The sequence below is a fragment of the Candoia aspera genome, chromosome 3 (assembly GCF_035149785.1).
Source record: "Candoia aspera isolate rCanAsp1 chromosome 3, rCanAsp1.hap2, whole genome shotgun sequence".
Taxonomy (NCBI): Eukaryota; Metazoa; Chordata; class Lepidosauria; order Squamata; family Boidae; genus Candoia; species Candoia aspera.
The window spans coordinates 116,210,413-116,230,990 of NC_086155.1; the positions used below are offsets into that span (position 1 = coordinate 116,210,413).

The 20,578-nt window shown below is 36.9% G+C and overlaps 1 protein-coding gene across 1 annotated transcript in view; it reads right to left on the bottom strand.

The window, feature by feature from the left end:
* RALGAPA2 (Ral GTPase activating protein catalytic subunit alpha 2) overlaps window positions 1-20,578 on the bottom strand; it is a 209,898-nt gene that overhangs the window by 69,652 nt on the left and 119,668 nt on the right. Inside the window, exons 34-37 of the mRNA XM_063298698.1 lie at window positions 18,937-19,008; window positions 15,130-15,253; window positions 14,066-14,221; window positions 6,784-6,942 (exon numbers count right to left, since the gene is read on the bottom strand). Coding sequence (XP_063154768.1) covers window positions 6,784-6,942; window positions 14,066-14,221; window positions 15,130-15,253; window positions 18,937-19,008 — 511 coding nt within the window. The remainder of the gene's footprint in view (window positions 1-6,783; window positions 6,943-14,065; window positions 14,222-15,129; window positions 15,254-18,936; window positions 19,009-20,578) is intronic.

A 20,578-nucleotide genomic window follows, 5' to 3' on the forward strand; every position in this document is an offset into this window, starting at 1 on the left:
CTCCAGTGCCTCAGGGTAACAGCAAGAACTGTCCCAGAAGGCTGACTCAGTTTGCCTTTCTGACATCATCTTAAAGTGCATTTATTAAGCAGCTGAACATTTTCCCCACACCAAACAGTGCCACGGGGCAACTTTAACAAATACACACTGAAAAATCTGTGTAAACTGTGAAAAATTACAGCAACTGAACAGGTTGAATAGATTCAACATTTTTGCTATTGGATATGATTTGAAGGCACTAGAGAATAAGGTAAGAGAATGTAAAATAAGAACACATGCCTATTCAAAGATTGCAGTGATGATTATTCTTCATTTGATATGAATTCTTATGTGGGATGACTTCTAATGGAACATAAACATGCATTATTAAATTACATAAGCAAGCATTATTCAAGTTAGTATTAAGTAAAAAAAGCAAGATTGTTTTCCAATGTTACCCTCAAACTTTAGAATGTCCTTCCTTTTTTCATTCTTTTTTACTAAACATCAGGACAAAAATGAAGAAATACAGGATTAAAGGGAAAATAAAAAAGCAAAAGCAATCCTCTCCCCAAAATGAAAAAAAGAAAGAAAATAAAATAAACTTGAATTCATTTTTGGGATTCATTGTTGGGTGTGAAGTGCTTTTTTCAAAACCTTTTGATCAGAAGGAATGACTAACCGGGCATAGCCATCAAAGATGATATGCTATATAAATTTGCTTACTGCCAACATATTGTAGAAAAGTACAATTTAGTGCACTTTAATGCCATATTTGGATTATTTTCAGTTTTTGATGACTTACTGAATTAATTAAAAAAAAAAAAACTATGCCACAAAGAGTTCCAATGAGATTCACTGAGTTCAAATCCCAAATCACCCTCCCAGTTATTTTTTAAGATTTTCAAAAGAACCTGTCATACTTGATGCATGGGTTTTATATAACACTGAAAAGATTCTCTTAATTTTAAATGAATTAGATGTACATAATTCTTCAAAAGGTGTTAAAGGTTGTAAGTGATGGTTTTTAGCAAGCTTACAAAGGAATAATAGAACCTGACTCATCTGAAGCAAAGCTGGAACATGACTAAGCTTTTTGCAGAATATATTTAGGAGTAAGAGTTTTCATCAATAATTATTCATTTAATTCTATTTAATTCATTTCTTTCTATTCAATACATTTATCCTTGTAAGATAATGATTAAGAAATGGGGAAAGAAATCAGGACATCCACCATTTTTCAACTGTCAAAGTTTTAACTATCAATTTGAAATAACCTGTGACCTGTTGGGTCATCCTTTCAGAGATATTTCCTTACCTAAACAGAGAAACAAAATGATCACTGACAGGCAAAAAAGCAGTGGGAGCAGGAGCTCCCAACTTCCTGCCAGCTTCCCCATTGAGTTTCTTTGTGGGAAGCTAACAAGGAGTGTCAGAAATCACTCCTCCTCCTCCGCTGACCTGCAGAACTCCTGCCACTTTGCTGTGGGGAGGGGGAACAAAGGAATTATCACAAGCAGGCAGCAGTAGGAGCGGGAGCAACTTCCAACTTCCTTCTGGCCTCCCCATTGACTTTGCTTGTGGGAAGCTGGCAGGGTGCATCGGAAATCACTCCTCCTTCTCCTTGGCTGACCCACGGAACTGCCTGCCACTTTGCTGGGGGGAGGGGAAACAAAGGGAGCTGTGGACCATGAACAAAACTGTACCCCTGCTCCCCATCTTGGCATGTCCCCAAGGGCCCTCCCCCTCCAGGGAGGAAGAGGACTCACCCGACTGCTGGTGCCCCCCGGACAGCCCTACCTCACCAGCAGGCATCCGAGTTGCTCCCTCGTCCTTCCCTTGCCACCCACCACCATTAAGAGATTTCAGATTTCAGCCCCAGCTCCAAAGCAGCCAATTGCTGCTCAACCTGCAGCCAGCCGATTGGGTGCAGGAGCCAGAGGGAGGCGGGAAAGAGGGCAGGGATACACCCCTCCCATCTATCCTTGTGCCACACAACCTACAGGTTTCTGGGAAGTATAGTTGGAAGGCGGGGTGGCACTGAAGTGGCCACAACTTTGCCAAATTTCAATCCAACGGGAGTAATTGGTCCTGGATTTCAGACACATTCTGTTTGAGGTACCTTGGTTCAAAAATTGTTGCCCTATGATGCACTGTTTTGCCCAACTGAAGATTACAAACAGACATGAGAATTTTAGTAGTATATGGAATGTCCTTGCCTGAAAAGTAGCTTTTTGCTACTGAAAGATTGGTGAATCTTTATTCCACCAGATTTTTGAGATCTTAAGGATCCCATGCATGCTAGGGTTTTTTTATTGTTTATTTCAATTTATTTTTATGCATTAAATACATTTATTTATGTATGTACATTTATTTATATTGTACTTTTATACTGCTGGACTTCAAATGACACCCAGTGTCATAACATAAAACAGTACCCAAGGGCAAAAGAATGAAGATAAAATTATAATATAAAATGCAGGTAGTACACATAAGCAATAAATGGTGACAAATGCCTGGAACAGTTCAATCTTTAAAAGCTTCCAGAAGGCCAGTAATGAGGGCACTAGCCTAACTTCAGGAGGGAGGCCATCTCACAGTATATGGCCACAACTGAAAAACATTGCTTGTCCCCCCCTCCTTCATTTACCTCATGGATTGGGGGGATCATAAGCTGATTTTGAAGAGGTATATGAATTGGATGGGTCAGATGGGCTGCTTTCATACAGAGAAGGCAGCCTGTAAGCATCTATGTGTTAAGGTTCATAGGTTAAAAGCAGCACTTGGGATTATACCTGGAAAACCACTGATAACCAGTAACACAGATAGTATATGAGTACAGCAATTTTGGTTTGCTAATACATGGGCTGCTGTGTTTTGGACCAACTGCCATTTCCAAATGGCCTTCAAAGGTAGCCTCAAATAGACCATATTGCAGTAATTGAACTGGATAGTGATAGTGCATGAATTACCAATATGAGGGCTTCCTGCTGCAGGTAGGGCCACAACTAGCTCATCGGCTGGAGCGGACAAATGCCCCCCCCCCCCGACTACAGCTTCTACCTACCTATCTAGCAGCAGTCAAGGTCTATGACTGGATCTTAATCCAGACAGAAAGAATTCAGACAGGTCTAAATAATCTGCAAGTTTAAGAGTGTCAACATTCTACCACCTTCCCAACAATATTGCCTAAGAAAGGTTGGAGATAGTCATTTTAGATAACTATCTAAAATATCTGGGTCTACCTCCCCACTGCATGCCAAAGGAACCAGAGAATATGGATTAAGCTGTAAATGGCAGAAGTCATAAAGGGTCCACTCTCTGTCATCAGGTATCAGAAAGGGCCACATCAGTTCCCCTAACCAAGCATTTTGCAATAATGAATGCCAGTTTAATTCACTCATCCCTAATTAAATAATGAAGAATATGCCATTGTTACAGATGGAACTGATATTCATAAGCAGTAGCCCAAGGCCATGGTAAACAATGATCTGACTATATAATAAAAAATGACTATATAATAAAATAGTTTTTATTGCTGGAAGCCGCTCTGAGTCACTTGCTGAGAAGGGAGGCTATAGAAATCGAATCAATGAATGAAATATATAAATCTAGAAGAGGGGCTGCAGGGATGGAAGTGGGGACCAGCATCAAGTTGGTATTTCCCTTCCCCTGTGAGAACTCACTCAACACCCCTTGCCGTGTTTCCATCACAACTGAAATATGATCACCACCTTCCTCATCAACAAAGTTCTTTGCAATTCCTCCTCACATAATTAGCAAGTTGAGTCCAAACCAAAATCAGCACACCCAAATGTTTTACACCCACTTTTCCAATTTACTAGAGAGTCCAATGTCTGTCAAGCCACTCTCACCAGCCCCTTAAACTCATTCTCATTCTCTCTTCTAATTAACCCTTCTTCTACTTCCCTCCATTTCATCTACAGTTCTTCCCCTAAGAGCCCCAATCTCATTCAAGACCTCTCCTCTCACTTCCTGTCCCTTACCCAGGGTAATTTTTTAAATAACAAATCAAACGCACTTACACATCCCCTCTTAAACCAGCTCCTGTTATGTCCACATTTCTGCCTCTTCTGTGGGAGACGTGATGCTGGAACCTTTCACCGTAAGTTCTGCTTTCCACTCTCCTTAACCACAGGGGGCCTAGCTAGACAGCCCACTCTCCACTGCCACCAACTGTACCTTGTCCTTCACAGCCACAGTAATGGTAGCACCCTTTTAGCTGGTCATCATCGAAAAGGTGGGAATATTACCAGTACTATCTTGGACATTTGGCCCTGAAGCCACTTCCTGGAATCCTGGCTGCCTTTGTTGTTCTGACACCTGGGGTTTCTTTGAGTTAAATCACTCCACACATCTCCATTATACAGTTTGCATTTTAATTTCACTTCCAAGTTCTTCATTTGACTCCACGTTCCAGTGTATCTTCAGTATATTAATTACATGTCATCAAGTCAATGTCAACCACATAAATAGATACTATTTTAAAACTTAAATTATTTTGCAAATATTTCTAAGCTCTTATGATAAAAGGGCCTGATTCTTTATCTCTGGGGGACATGGCTATGCACTGAGGAAATAACAATGTGGGAGGCAGATGTGCCCTTAGAATTGATCCCAGAAGCTCTAATAAAAGAAAAAACTACTTTACTTTACACCACTGAGGGCTAAGAAGTTTTTGTTAACCCATCTTCCTCAACCCTGGAAGCTCCAGTGGAGCCTCACCTTCTCTGTGCTGGCATTTGCAATTACTGAAACAGTAATATCTATCCATTGGGCAGCTCACCGTAGCAGATTTGATCACACAAGCTGCAGTTCTATTTAATGCTCGCTCTAGGCTTTGTTTATGAGACCAGCCTAAGCTTTGCAGGGAGCTATCCAAGGTGCTACCTGATTTTATTGACTTTGCTTTACTGTCACTGGTTCTGTGCTTTACTTATTTTTGGTTGTTAATGATGAGTTTATACCTCCCTTTTCAAGCATATTATCAGGACAATTTTCAATAAAATATCAAAAGATTGATAAATAGGAAGAACACAGACTAAATTAAAAGTAGAGAATCTGTACAGGCAGAAAAAAATGTATCAAATATCAAAACTATCAATCCACAACACGTCAATACAACAGCCTGCAAAAATAGTAAGACATTTACGTGTGGCTGTAAAGTTATCAGAATAAACACAAGAAATGCCCTTTTCAAGGCAGAGTTCCACATGCAGGGTTTCATCTCTGAAAAATTACTTCCAAGATGGGAGAACATGGGGAAAAAAATCTTTCTGATGATTACTTAAAAGTACAAGCAACTAAATGTAGAAACTAATGATTCTTCAGGAACCTAGTTCCAAGCTATACAGAGATTAGAAGACTAGGACAAGCTTTTTCAATAAAGTGTGGAAAAAGACCAAGAGCAAGTGCAATTCACAAAAGTTCATTTTGGTTCACATACCCCAATTCCAGTTAGAATACAGAAATTTGCTAAACTGGTCTGAGGCCTTCATCTCAGATAGATGGTTTAGACAGACAGTATATCAGCATCCACTATCTGAAGGGTGGCTCACCACAAGCAGTGTCAAATGTCTTGCTCTGCAGAAGGGTTCCTGAGAATGAGGGCACCAAACAACCGCAAATATCTTATTCTGATGGATCTTTTCTTTTCTGGGGAATTATAAAGTGGCATGCCAATTACAGGAGTTGAAGACGAACACAACTGGAGGGCAATATTTGATCTAATTACTTACTAGAGTAATCAGAAAGTTTTCAAGAAGTATACAGGTAGTCCTCACTTAATGGCTATTTGTTTAACAACAGTTTGGAGATACGACGGGGCTAAAAAAATTACTTATGACCCATCCTCAAAGTTATTGTCACACCACCCCCACAGTCATGTGATCACGATTTGGACACTTGGCAACCAGTTTGCATTTACAACCAGTTGCAGTGTCCTGTGGTCACGTAATCGCAATTTGCAACTTTCCCAGCCAGTTTCTGACAAGTCAAATCAACAGAGAACCATTGATTTGCTTAATGACCATGGTAAAAAGGATCGTAAAGTTGGGTTTGTTCACATGATGCCTCGCCTAATGGCTGCATCACTTAGCAACAAAAATTTCAGTCCCAACTGTGGTCATTAAGCGAGGACTACCTGTAGTATAAAGGTGATGGAAAAAATACCATGCATCAATATTAGTATAAATGTAAAAAATGCCATGAGATTTTATCAATGTTAGTACCAAGCACAGAAATAATTGAACATCATTTCAATTTCATTTCGAAATCAAACCTAATTTTCCACTTTGGCTGTTTGCAGTTGTATTTTATCTGATTTTACTTTTGTAATTGCTTTGGCTCCATCTTGATGGGAAAAAAAAGCAGGGACATGTTATTAATTTAAAATGTAAATGTTTAACTTCTTAATTTTTTCTGCATTATGAAGCCATATTTATACACAAAAGGAAACAATTTTATTTTCTCTCGTTTTTCTGCGGTTCCTGCATGTCCTCATAATAAATGAATGAATGTGTGTGTGTGTGTATGTATGTGTGTATAATACATAAACACACACCATTTTCTGCTATGCTACTAAAGAACTACAAGCTACACATCGGTCAGTAATTAAACCAATTAACTTTTGGTCATAAATATAAAGTGAGATTACTCAACATTAAATTTTCCGTTTCATTAAGGGAAAAAAAAAACATTTTTTAAGAATCAGTTTTCTTTAGCATAAGGACGACTCTACTACTATAAGAACCTGACCCTATTGGATTGAACTTCAGAACATACCTCTGGTTTCTTCATAATCTCTATGTAGAACATACGATTCTTCATTGGATAAATAATAATTAAAACATCACCAAAATCTGTTGGTATAATGCCCCTGCGATAATTTCTCGTGTGTTCAGACCAGATAACATGAACTTCATCATTTCCCAAGTGACGAAGCTGTAACAGCAAATGGATTTGCTATTAATCAGAATGACAAAAGAGTTTGAGATGTTAGGCTGCAGGACAGAATTGTAATGCCAACAGTGTATCTGCTTCACCAGAAAAAACTGTATAAAAATTATTTTCTGCATGTTAAAGAACTTCCTTCTTTCAAATACTATGGGACTCTGGCATGACATGGTATGTTATCTTGTGATAAATGAACAATAATACATCAATGACTGGAACCTCAACAAAATGGCAGGGCCTAATAAGCGATATTTCACAGTAGATATGCTTTGTATCCGCTGCAATTCAGTAATTTTCATTCAATTTTCAGTGACTATATTAGGCTGATCTACAATGAAATTAACAAACTGTGAATATTACAGAAAAAAATTTACAATTTCAAAAGCTGTGGCAAAACCAGCGCTCTGTAAAACTTATGATGAAAGTTGCGTTCTTTCTGAAAATAAATTGTATGGAAGATTTTCACTTACTCAAAATTAAGTCTTACTAAACACAATGGGACTTAATCTAAGTGATCATATATAGCCTTGCACAATGCAACAGCAAAGTAAGAAAGAAACTACAATGGATATTTAATTATTAGCTCGTTATGCCTCAATCATACCCACATCTACAAAATAATCAATTTGGGAGATATTAAAAGGTATCATTATAGCACTCATTAGATCTCAGTTAGATTACTGTATTAATTTTAACAGTGGAAACCAAAAGGCAGAGAAAGCAAATGGAAAAAAATGGAATTTGTTAATCCAATATTGCCAGACAGTATACAAGATAATTCCTTACTTCTAAGTTTTCTATACATACAAAAATTTCAGTGCTTAATACTGTAGCTATGTAAAGTTAGTACTGAAAATGGCCCAAGCTGTTAATATTTAAGAAAGCAACGAATGCTTATACTGGAAATAAATTAACTTAAAAATATTGTTTGCTTCTAATATGTTACATATTATGTAGAAACATTTTCTGTGTCTGCTTTAAAATACCAAGGATAGTAATTCTTCCATATTAATTCACAGTTTTTGTTAGTAGGTATTGACTTCTAAAGTGCAGACATTAAAGTTAGAAATGGGATCCATCCATATTTTAAATGATCCCAAATCAGAATTTACAATTAGAAGGACATCTTCACAGGACAAAAGTTAATACAGAGTCTAACTTGAATTTTGCTATCAATCCTATCCAGCATCACATTTCCTCAACTACAATCTATGCATAAGAAGATACCTCTTAGTTACTGAACATTTGCTATTTTTTTCCAAGCCTTTTAACAACAACTGCATGTTTGGGCATGCAAGTCTATGTGTCATTCTGCATCTACTACTTAATAGATAGTGATAAAGGAACTCTACTTTATTCTCCTAGTCTGCCAGGCTACACATTAATGCTGACTGTGGTCATGGTATAGACACCTAATAGCCTGACCTCCTTTCCCTACTAATTGTATTATAGAGCCAGCTGGCTTCAGAAAGGAGTTGTCTGCATGATTGAAGAACTTCTGCTAGGGTTAGGCATGGGTGCTACTTTTACAGAGTAATAGCCAGTCTTGACATCCCCATTGTCTGCCTGACAGAGTGCCCATCCTAAAATCGAAGTTTTATTTGTAAATTAACCAAGAAACTTCCTGCCAGAACAGTGCTGCCTGGAGACTGATAATGTGTGCCTTTCATTCCCTTTCACTCTTACTGTATTCACTGCCAATTTGTTTTCTGCTGCCAGCCAGCCTTAGGCTATAAAAAGCCTTGTAAGACATAAGTGCAATTATAGTCCTGGAGTCAAATGAATTGAACAAATCCAATAGCGCAGCTCTGTCTCCACTTTGGAAACCCCTACAGCAGTTAGATTAGCTGCTAAAAATCTAATCTAGCTATAACTAATGAATTTCTTGAGTAAAGGAGCAAAAGTTCAGTGGGGGGGGTGACCATGTATCTCAGTTGAGCAGCTTTCTGTCACTAATTGATTTTTTTAATAAAAAAGCTACATATAATTTTGACAAGGAGCTGTTAGTTAGCTGCAGTGCATGCATCTCCACTATGGTTACAAGATGACTGGACTGAAAACAAAAACAAAAGACTATTCATAATGACAAATCTTTGAGATTCAAAAGATACCATCAAATGGTAATTTCACAAATCTTCCAGCAATTGCAATTACTTTACTGTTTTTTACACAACACTATTAAAAAAATAGAAAACTGAGTTATCTTACAGTGCTGTCCACCATTGAGAAAACGTATCTTCAATTATTTTATTCTAAACTGTTTATTAACATTCCTCAGTAGAGGTCAAATTTATAGTATTTATTTTAGATGTCATATGCAAGTGCAATTATTTTTCATACCAAAAAAGACTCTCTCACCATTAAATATTTCTATGACATCTGTCTTATACTGTGGGTCAAAAAATATACTGCCTGCCACAGAATGGTCATATTTACAGGCAGCTTTTCTGGGCAGCAGGTGGTATGACCTTCTGTCATGCTATTGAGTTTGTCAGCTAAGCAAGTTATTCAGCTTTCTCCTTACAATGCTTGGAAATTGGCAAATTAAAGTGGTGGTGGGGGAGAATAATAGCGGCAGGAATACAAGTATCACCTAAATAGTTAAAGAACCAAAATACATTGAATACATATTGATAAACAGAGAAGCAATCTTAAAATGTCATACTTTTTCTAACAAGTAATTTTAATATACAGTAGAAGTTTATATTAGAATATAGTCTAGATTTGCTTTATCTTCCTCTCATAAAATAGGTACTATTGCCTTTACAAAAGTCCTAACACTCCCAAATCTGTCCCTAATTTCCTTTTAAAAACATAGTGAGTACACATATTCACTGGAGTCCACAACCTTATCTTCCAGTTCTCTTGCTCCAGAAAAGTACGTGTTGCTTGATAGGTTTGACATGCATTTAGTGCTACTGTAAAGATGCTGAAGGATTCAGTGTGAAATTTAATCCTGCTTTTAAAAAGAGTTTTTTATTTTCAGTACAGAAGTCAGGAGAGAAAGTCTTCTGCATAAGAAATAAATACAGCGATGGCAGGTACAGAACAGCCTTTATGAGTCCCCTTATTTCTATCTTAAATTTAATCTTTATAATGTGGATGAATTCTTCTGACAAAGATGGAGGCAACTAGAGAAGAGGAAGGGCTTGACTGCAGCAATGTTTGGCCCCTGTAATAATTGCTTCAAAATGGCAGATAAAGAATTATTATTTTAAAAACCATAAACAGTTAAAAGAATGGAGAAAACCACATAAGATATGTACCTAGAAGATACTGCAGTTAGAACCTTCGCAGGCAGTAACTCAAGAACAGATAATCTCTGTTTATTGCAAAACTACAAAAGTTGTTTAAGGAAAAAAATCTAGTACCTGCCAAAAAAGAAATGCAAAACATATTTATTGTAGAAGATGATTCAATTTTTGCACACACCTGTGCTACAAAATGGACTAAAAGCTTCACCCTTTAGAAGGGAGAATCACTGATACCTGCCTGTAATTGTTACAGACCATTCTGGTTTCAGGCTGCTTGCTTCGGATTCTGCCAGACCTAGTCCTCACAGCATGTGTAAAATCCCATTCTCATTTGATGCATCTTTAAATGCATAAAATATTTATAATATGCAAAATACAGAAGCATAAATCCCATTCAGATTCAACAGACATTCTATTTTAATGGACGCTTCCCTCTATCAGTCTACTAAATGAAAGATTTACTGTACAAGTTTTATGGTGTTACAAGAGGGGACCAATAACAAAAAGTTATGGGGTGAGTTTCTTGCATGACCTAAGCATGCATCCATACTTCCTTTTCAGTTTTTGAAAATCAGTGAAGCACAAAGCTTCTGCATTCAACTGAGTATTTATCTGACCTAGGAGGAAGTATGAGGTGACAACTTAAGTGATCTTTGTTGCAAGCTGAGAGATGTGGGGAAAATTGGATTGTCTGCTTTATAACCATTTCCATCTAACACAGGTCTTACGCTCCAAGCAGCTAAAGCCCTCCCGGATTCAACTGTTTTTCATTAGCACTTCTCCTAGTAACAATCCATGAGGAGTCATTCTCATAGAACCTGTCTTTGTAACTTGGTCATTCTGTATATGATCATCCTCTATATGATATTGGGGATGTCAGTTCCGAAAGACTATAGATGTGGACAGGATGGCATCCAACTCAGGCCCCAAACCAGGGCTCAGACCTTTAGGTAAAGGAGGTCCAATAGCTCTCATATTACTGCTACCTGCTGCTACTTTGTTCTCCTCCCCACCCCCTCAGAATCTGAAGCAATTGTGATACTTGGCTGTATTTTGCCTTCACAGAGCATCTTGTTTATTTTAGCTTTTCTCTTCTTTTTCTTTTGAACATAGAAGAAGAAGCCGTCTGTCATTCTATCATACAATTCTACAATTCTGAGCTTTCTATGTGTACAAGTTTGAACAAAAAGTAATGCCTTCCATGTAGTCACTTATAGATAGCAGTATTGATGCATTAAAAGGTCTACTGCATTCTTCCAAATCTGTTATTTCACTTGGCTTGGTGGGAACTTGCTGTGAGAAAAGGTTGTGTTTCTATTATTTGTGAAATGGAATCCTGCAGTGAGTACTCATCCATGTGCTTTAAGGAATGTGCTATGGTTGAATTTTTGACTGCTGAAGGAATCCCTCCAATTGAAAATCACTGGCAAATGCAGGTCGTTTATGGTGAGGATTGTGCTGGCATGAATTGTATGCAATTGTATGCGTTGCTGGGCCAAAAAATGTAAAGATGGTGAACTGGGAAGAACTGATTTGTGTGATCAAGAATAACATGGGTGACCTGTGAAAGCAAGTGATATGTTTCACATGAGAAAGGTTAATGAACTGATTAAGGACAATTGGTGGATCACTCAAAGGAAAATTGCTGTCAAGCCTGGCATTTTACAGGGACATGTTGGTCACATTATTGATTATTAGGTTTGTGCAAGATACATGCTGAAGACACAGACAAAAGCTTCACATTTGAAATTTGCCAGCAATTGTGTCATGCTATGATATTTCTTAACATGAACAATTTCTTAGCAGCTTTGTGATAACTGATGAAACTTGGGCTCATCATTATGAAATGAAGTGGTAGTCCATGGTATATAATCACAAAGCTTCCCCTGTAAAGAAAAAAATTAGAACCCTGGCTCTCTAGGAAAACTCATGGTTACATTTTTGGGATGCAGATAGTGTTATTCTCATGGATTTCCTGAACATGCAGCACTACCAGTTCAGAGTGCTACACTGCAACACTCAAAACCTTGAAACAACGATGAAGCAAAGTTCAGAAGCACAAGAAGGAAATTTTGCTGCAATGTGAGGTGCTAGGTCTTACATATCATGAGCCACCCAAGAGGCAATTGCAAAATTCTCACTGCTTACTCTGCACCAGGCAGTCCAGACTTGGTATCATTTGACGTCCACCTTTTCCCAAAAGTGAAGGAATACCTTTGTGGACATCTTTCTGATTCAGATAAAGAGGTGGAAAGGGCTGCCAGAACCTGACTGAAGAGACAAAAGTGTGGGGTTCTTTCATGAAGCTTTACAAAATTTGTCCATTGTTGGTAGAAGTATGTAGTGAGTGTAGAAGTGAATATTGGTAACAAAAGAGCTCATTTCAAGGAATAATTTCTTGTTTCATTTATTAAAATATCCTTTTTAAAACTAAAGTTATGGAGGTGGAATCATTACTTTTCATTCAACCTGTTATTTTTTCTTAGAGATCTATCCATCTATCCACTGTTACATGTATCTTTTATTTTAAAACATCACAGCTAGGCCTGTTATGAAACCAGCCATTGGCTTTTCCTGCTATTGTTTGTTTTTTTCCATCTGTTGGAATTGTACATGCCTGCATAGATACCTTTATTACAGTCACTGACCAGAGTACAATAACCAACAGTGGATGAAATAAAACAAAACAGTTCATTGATGCAATGTCTGCTTTTACAGTATAACACATTTGGCCACATTCATAGAAATGGAATCATATGGCCTGATAATAACAACTGTATATAAATATATCAGAATTGCCTGGGTACTTTGTCAAATGCGGAGCGATAAGATGGACCTTTGCATCTTTATAAAAACACAATATAGTAGAACAATTGTTTCAACAGACCCTTCTCCACAAGGGTACAGCCTTAGCTCATATGAAATCTTTCTGTATCTGCCCTCGAGACCTGCTGTAGGGAGTGCATTAAAGCATCCTAAGATTAGTGCCCTCTGGAGTTTAGGGACAGTCATATGCTGTAGATATCTTGCTGGCTTAAAGAAAGGGGACTGACTGCTCAGGAAAACATTCCTGGATAAGGCAGATCGATTTAGTTGGGCTTCTAGATCTCAAACATGTTCCTTGAGTGCAATAAGCACTTGGTCACAGCCCTGCATTAGAAAAACTACAGTACTGCAATTCTTGCAGAACTGTCCAATTCCATGTTGATTTAAATTGTCTTCAAGCAGAAAAGAACCCAGATCTTCTGAAAAGAACAATAGTTCCAACCAGTCTGCCTGTAGTAGAGGGGCAAAGAACTACATTTACTTTCAATTTTGTATTACATTTTAATGTTCCTTACCAAAAGGGAAGTGCTTTCTTTATTGCTACTTTCCTAAGCATATGAGATAGAATACTAGTATCCAGTTTTGATTACCCTAAATTTCTTTTTATTCCTAGACTAAAATGGTATTTCTGAATTTTTGGGAAAGGGACTTGTGAATGGCTCATGATGCAATAAAGAGAAGATTCTATAGTTCACGGGGAGGGGGGGTCTATACTGCTGACACCTCAACAGATATGGCTTTAAATGGAAGAGTGCACCATCTGAAAACCATATGTAGGGGTAGATAATTTTGCTTACTATGATAAATGCTCAAGTAGACACATCGCTCATCATCCAGCCTCTTACCCTGGTTTGTAATTCTTGTGTTTGCATTGAAAACTTTACTTCTCCTATACTCAGCTCTAAGTGGTAATTGCCTGTTTAAACTCTCTGCATGGAAAACTCTAGCTCCTAATGTAACCCTAAGACTCACAAGCACTTTTGAAAAGACAATATACATTTCATTATTTGACATTTAGGTTTACATTTTACCTTTTTGGTCAGTGAGTCATCTGAGTCAGATGGCATTCGTGTGGATACATGAAAAATTACTTCCACAGTTGAAGTTGCATAATATGGGGCTGTTTGTCCTGTGCTACCATTACGCTGAAGGCCACCCATAAATCCACAGTGAGTTGAAAGATCAACCTTAATCAAGGAAAAAGGAAGATTTTATCCTTAATCTGTAATTCTAAACAAACTTAAGAGGAAATATTCTCTGAATTTAGGGAACATTTTTACTTAACAGACTTAGAATTCATATTTTGTTGTTTTTTTATTTTATTGGCTTATACACCACTCCAACTGGTCCATTCTGGGTGGTGTTTATCTCTGTCTTCATAAATTGGTATAAAACAAGACCTTACACACTGCAATAAAATAACAGCAACCATAAGCCATAAAATAACACTATAGAGAAACATATAGCACTAGGACAATCTAATCAGTTCATTTTATGAACATTCCAACACAAAGTGCTTCAGATTAGATATCAAACATACCAGAGATAACACAATTCAGATGTATTAGAAAAGTAAGTGATTTCAGTGACTCAAGTAAATAACCCAAACCACAAGGTCTGACATCAATGAATGCCAGTGTATTAAGTACTGGGTTGTACACACTCTGGAGTATCCAGAGGGGTCCATAATGTTCTCATTATAAACATTTTATTGTGGATTTTCTGAATGAGGGAGACTAAGTGCTCAGCAAGTAAAACTGTTGCAGTAGCCACTGGTACTACATAATATGCTACCATGTTGAACATATGTTGGGGTTTATAGGTGTTCTGAGTCAAGAAATTATAGCATTAGCTTTCCTGGGCCTGCTTTGCTAAGCACCAAGCTAAGTGATGTTACCTGTCCTCTGATCTTATGGGAAGGAGGGAACAGGCAATATATGAGATTGGCACTCAGGCTCAGTCACAAAAGAAATGCTGAATTAAGTGGATTGGCACCAGTCAATCTAAAATGTGGAGAAATTAATGCACCACCTCAAATATTCCATTACCACGATTAATATTATTATTTGAAACTAAACATTTGGCTAATATTTACCTCCCAACCCAATCCAGCAATAAAATCTTCATATGCTTGGCTTCCTTGTGGGTTGGACAATATTGAACATTTATCTTCTTGTCCTTCAGCAATGTAAACTACTGCAATCTTGTGAGTTTCACGACTGCAATTGCAAAAATAAAAAAAAACCCACTGTATTACATTTATATATTTCTACTCTGAAGAGTTATGTGCAGTGTGAAATAGGTTTAAACAGAAATAATTAAGAATGTGTAATAAAAAATGAATACAAAAAAATGTGTAAAGTACAAATGGGCCATGTGGGCAATTTTTCAAGACAGGAAGAAACATCAGGAGTAATTAATTTTTTTTTGAGGGCTGTCTTTTGTCACTCCCACCTTCTATTTTTTTGTTTTAATGCCTTCGAGTCAGTGTTGACTCCTTGCGATTGCCTGGACAAATCCCTGCAGTTTTCTTGGCAAGATTTTTCAAAGTAGTTTGCCACTGCCTGCTTCGTAGAGCTGAGAGAGAGTGACTGGCCCAAGGTCACCCAGCTGGCTTTGTGCCCAAGGTGGGACTAGAAGTCACAGTCTCCTGGTTTCTAGCCTGATGCCTTAACCACCACACCAAACTAGCTCTCTCCCACCTTCTATATAACAAGTCAAATATTGTTCTGGAGCTGTCACTTCTTTCCAGGAACATTTGGGAACAATATCCAAGGCATTCTGCTGGAAAATGATAGTTGGTGGGAAGAGATTCATGACTGTCACCAGAGCAAAACAAAAATGCTAGTTCATGCAGGGTTTTGAACAGTATCCTCTTCTTCAACTTCAGTTCCCTATTAGCTCTGATGCTAATATTTTCATCTCAAGCTGTAAAGGTGGGAGTTTATGGTTCACTGGAATTTTCAGTGAAAGTTTATAATGTATTATGATTTGTCGCCACATTCAAAGTGTGTAACTTTCATATTATAAATTCCACTTTTAAGACAGCAGTTGGAAACTATGAACATTCCTCTTTCAAATTCATAATCTTACTTTCAAGTGTATGATTGTCAAATAAAAGCTAGTATGGTAAACTCATATAAACGAACAGTATGGTAGTTACTTCTTGTTAGGCATGTACTCAACATTTTGCACATAAGCAAATTTATGCATACACTCTAAGAACTGAAAGCATATCTTTCTGTGCATCTTTTATTATTATTGGGGAAAAAATCACTCTATTTTTGATTGGAAACCAACTAGCACATGGTATAAATTTGTGTAATCAGAAAGCATGTATTTTGTTTTAAAAATCAGCGGGACAACTGGGATAATACTGAATAATCAGCAGTGTTTCTGCTGAGACTAAAAAGAGTGTACATGGAATTGATAGTGATTCAGTTCATGACTAGGAAGGGAATGGTTAATGTTTCCATACATGCTATGGACCCAAAGAAAAACATATTTTAAGTATATTTTAAAATTGGGCATGGCTTTACTGAACCTGCTTTATATGAGATAGCTTGGCTATGTACAGAAAGTGAACAATGGGTGTGAGAAAAGTTCTGCCGATACAGGGTTTCTAGGGAATCAGGGTGTAAATGTATTGCTAGGATATGAGGTCTTTTATAAAATGAACTCTCAGAAAGAGTTTAAGACAACTAGTGACAATATAGCAATCTGCAAGATTTTTTTAATGCATTCAATTGCGTCCGATTCTCAGAGACTGCCTGGACAAGTCCCTGCAGTTTAAAGATCATAACACTGTAATAAATAAGAGTAAATTACAGTTTTTAAAATAACTGTAAATAAAGAGTTTTTAGTAGATAAGATAGAAATACGTGTCTAAAACACAATATTCTGCTACCCATACTGACATCTTTCAGTGTAATGAAAGATGTTTCCAATTTCATCAAATACCATTTTTGGAATAATAGATTCATAGAGACATTTAAACCATGAAATCCACCCCTTGCTCAGTACAGATATCCAAATTAAAGGTTCCAGAAATAGGACTGACTACCTTCTGCTTGAACAGATCCAACGAAGGGAAACCAATCACTTCTCTGGGTAATTGGTTCCACTATAAATTGCACTGTTACATAGTTTGTTTTTCCTAATACTCAGCTGGAATCTGCCTTTCTGTAACTTACCTACGTTATTTCATATCCTACACAACAGAACAAAAGAAAACAGATCCTGACATTCTTTTACGTGACAACCTTTCTATTTGAAGAGAGTAACCTTTTCCCCCTTAAGTGATCATTTCTCAAGACTAAACATACCCAGTTCTTTTAGTATACTCTTACAAAGCTTAGTTTCCAGATTACCTTCACTGCCCTTCTCTGACACTGTTCTTTGAATTCTTCTTAAAACTAAATGCCCAGAACTGGGTTTAGTGCTTGCGGGGGGGAGAGGGGGGGTTCTGACCAAAGCAGAACAGGTGGAACAATTACTTTCGTTTATTTGGGAAAAGATTCATTTGTATTCTTTGTAGCCACATCACACTGCTGGCTTACATTCAGTTTGCAATCAAACACTACTTCAAGATCTTTTTTGCAAGATAATAAGCCAAGTATCCTCTTTTTCTTCTAAGATCTTCACTAAGTTTTTTATGTAGCTATATTGGCTTCTTTTGTTATGCATCATTTATCCTTTTAATTGGAATCGTTTACAATTATGTTTTTAGTATCTCATTCTTTAGAAAATCTCACCCATCTTGAATCTTCTTTCCTATTAGATATCTTGCCATGTGATCCTGTTTATCATTCTGTGAATTTATTAACATCTACTTGTTATTCTTTCCAATCCAGTGAAATATTAGAAATAAATTAAATAAAAGAGCTTGGAACTTTCTTCTACTCACTGAGCTGACCTCCTGGAGCTCACATGCCTTTTTTACTCTTACTTTCTGCTTTTATTCTGTGAATTTGACGTGTATGTAAGCTATGAAATATAATGCTATAAAGTATTGCTACCACTACTTCATTTGGCATCTACTTCATTTGGCATTGTTTACATCTTGGCTGTGTACTGCAACTAAAGATCATTGCGTATCATCCATTAAAAACTGCAGGTCTGTTTTCCAACATTCTGAAATAAAGTATTACAAAAATGCAAATATATGTCCAGTGAGAATTTGTTGATTATAGATACTCAATCTTATACATCAATTTTATCCTCAAATCAGATTCAACATCAATCCTATCATAATATTTTTTTAACCACAGATGCATGCAGATTATGCATGCAGTTCTGTTTAAAACCTTCATAACATATTATGAATTAAATTATAACAGGACACTTTTAGAAAAAAGTTTGGATATAATCATTAGAGGTGTTCAGAATATGGTCAAGAAATATTGCTAACAAACCATATGGAAAGATGGAGACACACAACAGGGTGGCATATGTGCCAGGAAGGAAAAGAGAATGACATAAAAATTATGTAAACTGAGATAAAAGCAGAAGAGAAGGATAAGTCTAGTAAGAGATAGTCCAAGGAGGACATGGGCTCCATCCAAGATAAATTAATCCATTTTTATTCCTCAAAATTCTGAGATTTTTTAATAAACTCAGCCAAAGCGAACAGTTTGACTGTCTCTAAATTTAATAGGTAAAACCAATCAGAAGTGTCCAAGGATCAAATCTGTGTGGATAAGTAAATTTTATGTATTTATTTATGTTCAAGACCAACATGGTTTTGTATGGAATTTGTTCGTAATGATGCATTTATATTTTATAATTATAAACAAAGAACAAGATATGTATTTTTAGAAAACAACATAAAATTCTAAGTTGCATCTGGTAGTACAGTGTAAGCATATTCATGAACTGTAAGTAGTTACAGTGTTTAACTTACCATTGTCTAGAGTCCAAATTTTTCAGCTCTCTCAACAATTTAGAATTTTTCTTCAAAATATTAAAACTTTTTCTACGAAAAATAGAATAAAAATTATGGCAGACTGCCTCATAACACATAACTGTTATATTTCTGTTACGAACAGGAATTACATACTTTTAAACATTACAGTAAAAACATTAAAGCTACCTAAAAGTCCTATACTCTGGCTGTTTTTGGCTCCCACTAATCCCTCCAAATCTAGCAACTTGTATTTAGTGATCCAGTACCAGGATCTAGTGATCACTTAGTACCAGGTATCTAAAGGACTTGGATAAAACAGCCTTCTATAACTATTTATGTAGCTTATTGAGCATGGAAGTATATTAGTTACTTGATTTTTCTCTAAGATTCCATGTTATCTACTATGTAAATTTTCTATTTTCAAATTACAGTCTCTACCTATAAAATTTCAATTATGGAAATACATTAAAATTGAAATATTTCCTGCCAAAATGCAATGGTTTCCTTTGTAAACTGGAAAATAGTGTGTGTATGTATGTATGTGTACATACACACACACTTATCTGAAAGGGAAAAAGAGTGAATTTCAGTTAGGTGATATCTAAAAAACAGTACAAATAATAAAGAAAATTGTGACACCTTAAAGACTAACATACTTCTTATGGTATAAACTCTTAGATTCGATACTGAGGTTCATGGGTTGATACTGTTGTTTTGTTGCAGAAGGCTAAAACGGCAGTGCCTACGCCTTTGAAACTGACAGTGAAAACGTAAGAACTACTTTTAAAAGATTTAACATGGCTAGTGGTGTCCCAGCTTAAATGTGACAAATAAATTTAACTTTTTGTGTACTCTTGTTATAGAGGGCAGACTTAGCTCTGAATAAACACCTTTTCATACTGCACTGGCGTGGGGGAATCCTTGCCATCCAAGAATAAGTTGGTAAAGAATGTATTACTCACAAATACTGAATGCTGAAACCAACTGACAACTACCGAATATATCTGAATTTTAATTGGTGGACAACAACTTAAGGATGGTCCATTAGCTTGCCTATAATGAGATTTAATCCATTTAGGTTGAACTGCTATGCCAAACTAAATTCAGGAGAGGTACTGAGATCATATTTGGAAGCCCTTGGTATCGCCCTTCAGCCAGATGGATAGAAGTAGCAATCTCACTTGAATTACACTAATTATCCCAATTTATTTCCCACTTTTGTGATCTTTGCCCAGTTCTTTATTAAGGAGGCAGAAGATGAAATTGGAGGGGAGGGATGATTTTACTCTTACTCTTAAATTACCCAGGAGGCATTCTCCACCTCGTGACAGCACTCCTTTTAGAGCTTGCAAGAGTCCAATCTTCAAAACTTCTTCAGAGGGAGGAGCCATCTGTCTCCCAGACCGGACTGAAAGAGCAAGATTGCCCTCAGCCCCAAGAACTTAAGTGTTTCTCCTTGTAATTTACTGCAATGAAATGCAGACAGTCAGGATGCAAAACTATGAAATGCACTTTCAGAAGTTGGCAGCCAGATAGGTTTGCAGAGGAACAATGCCTACTAATCATTGGTGTCTGTTTACAGTCTTCTGAAATCACAGGCAGAAAGCCTTAGCTACTGGCTGCTGAAAAGCAATAGATT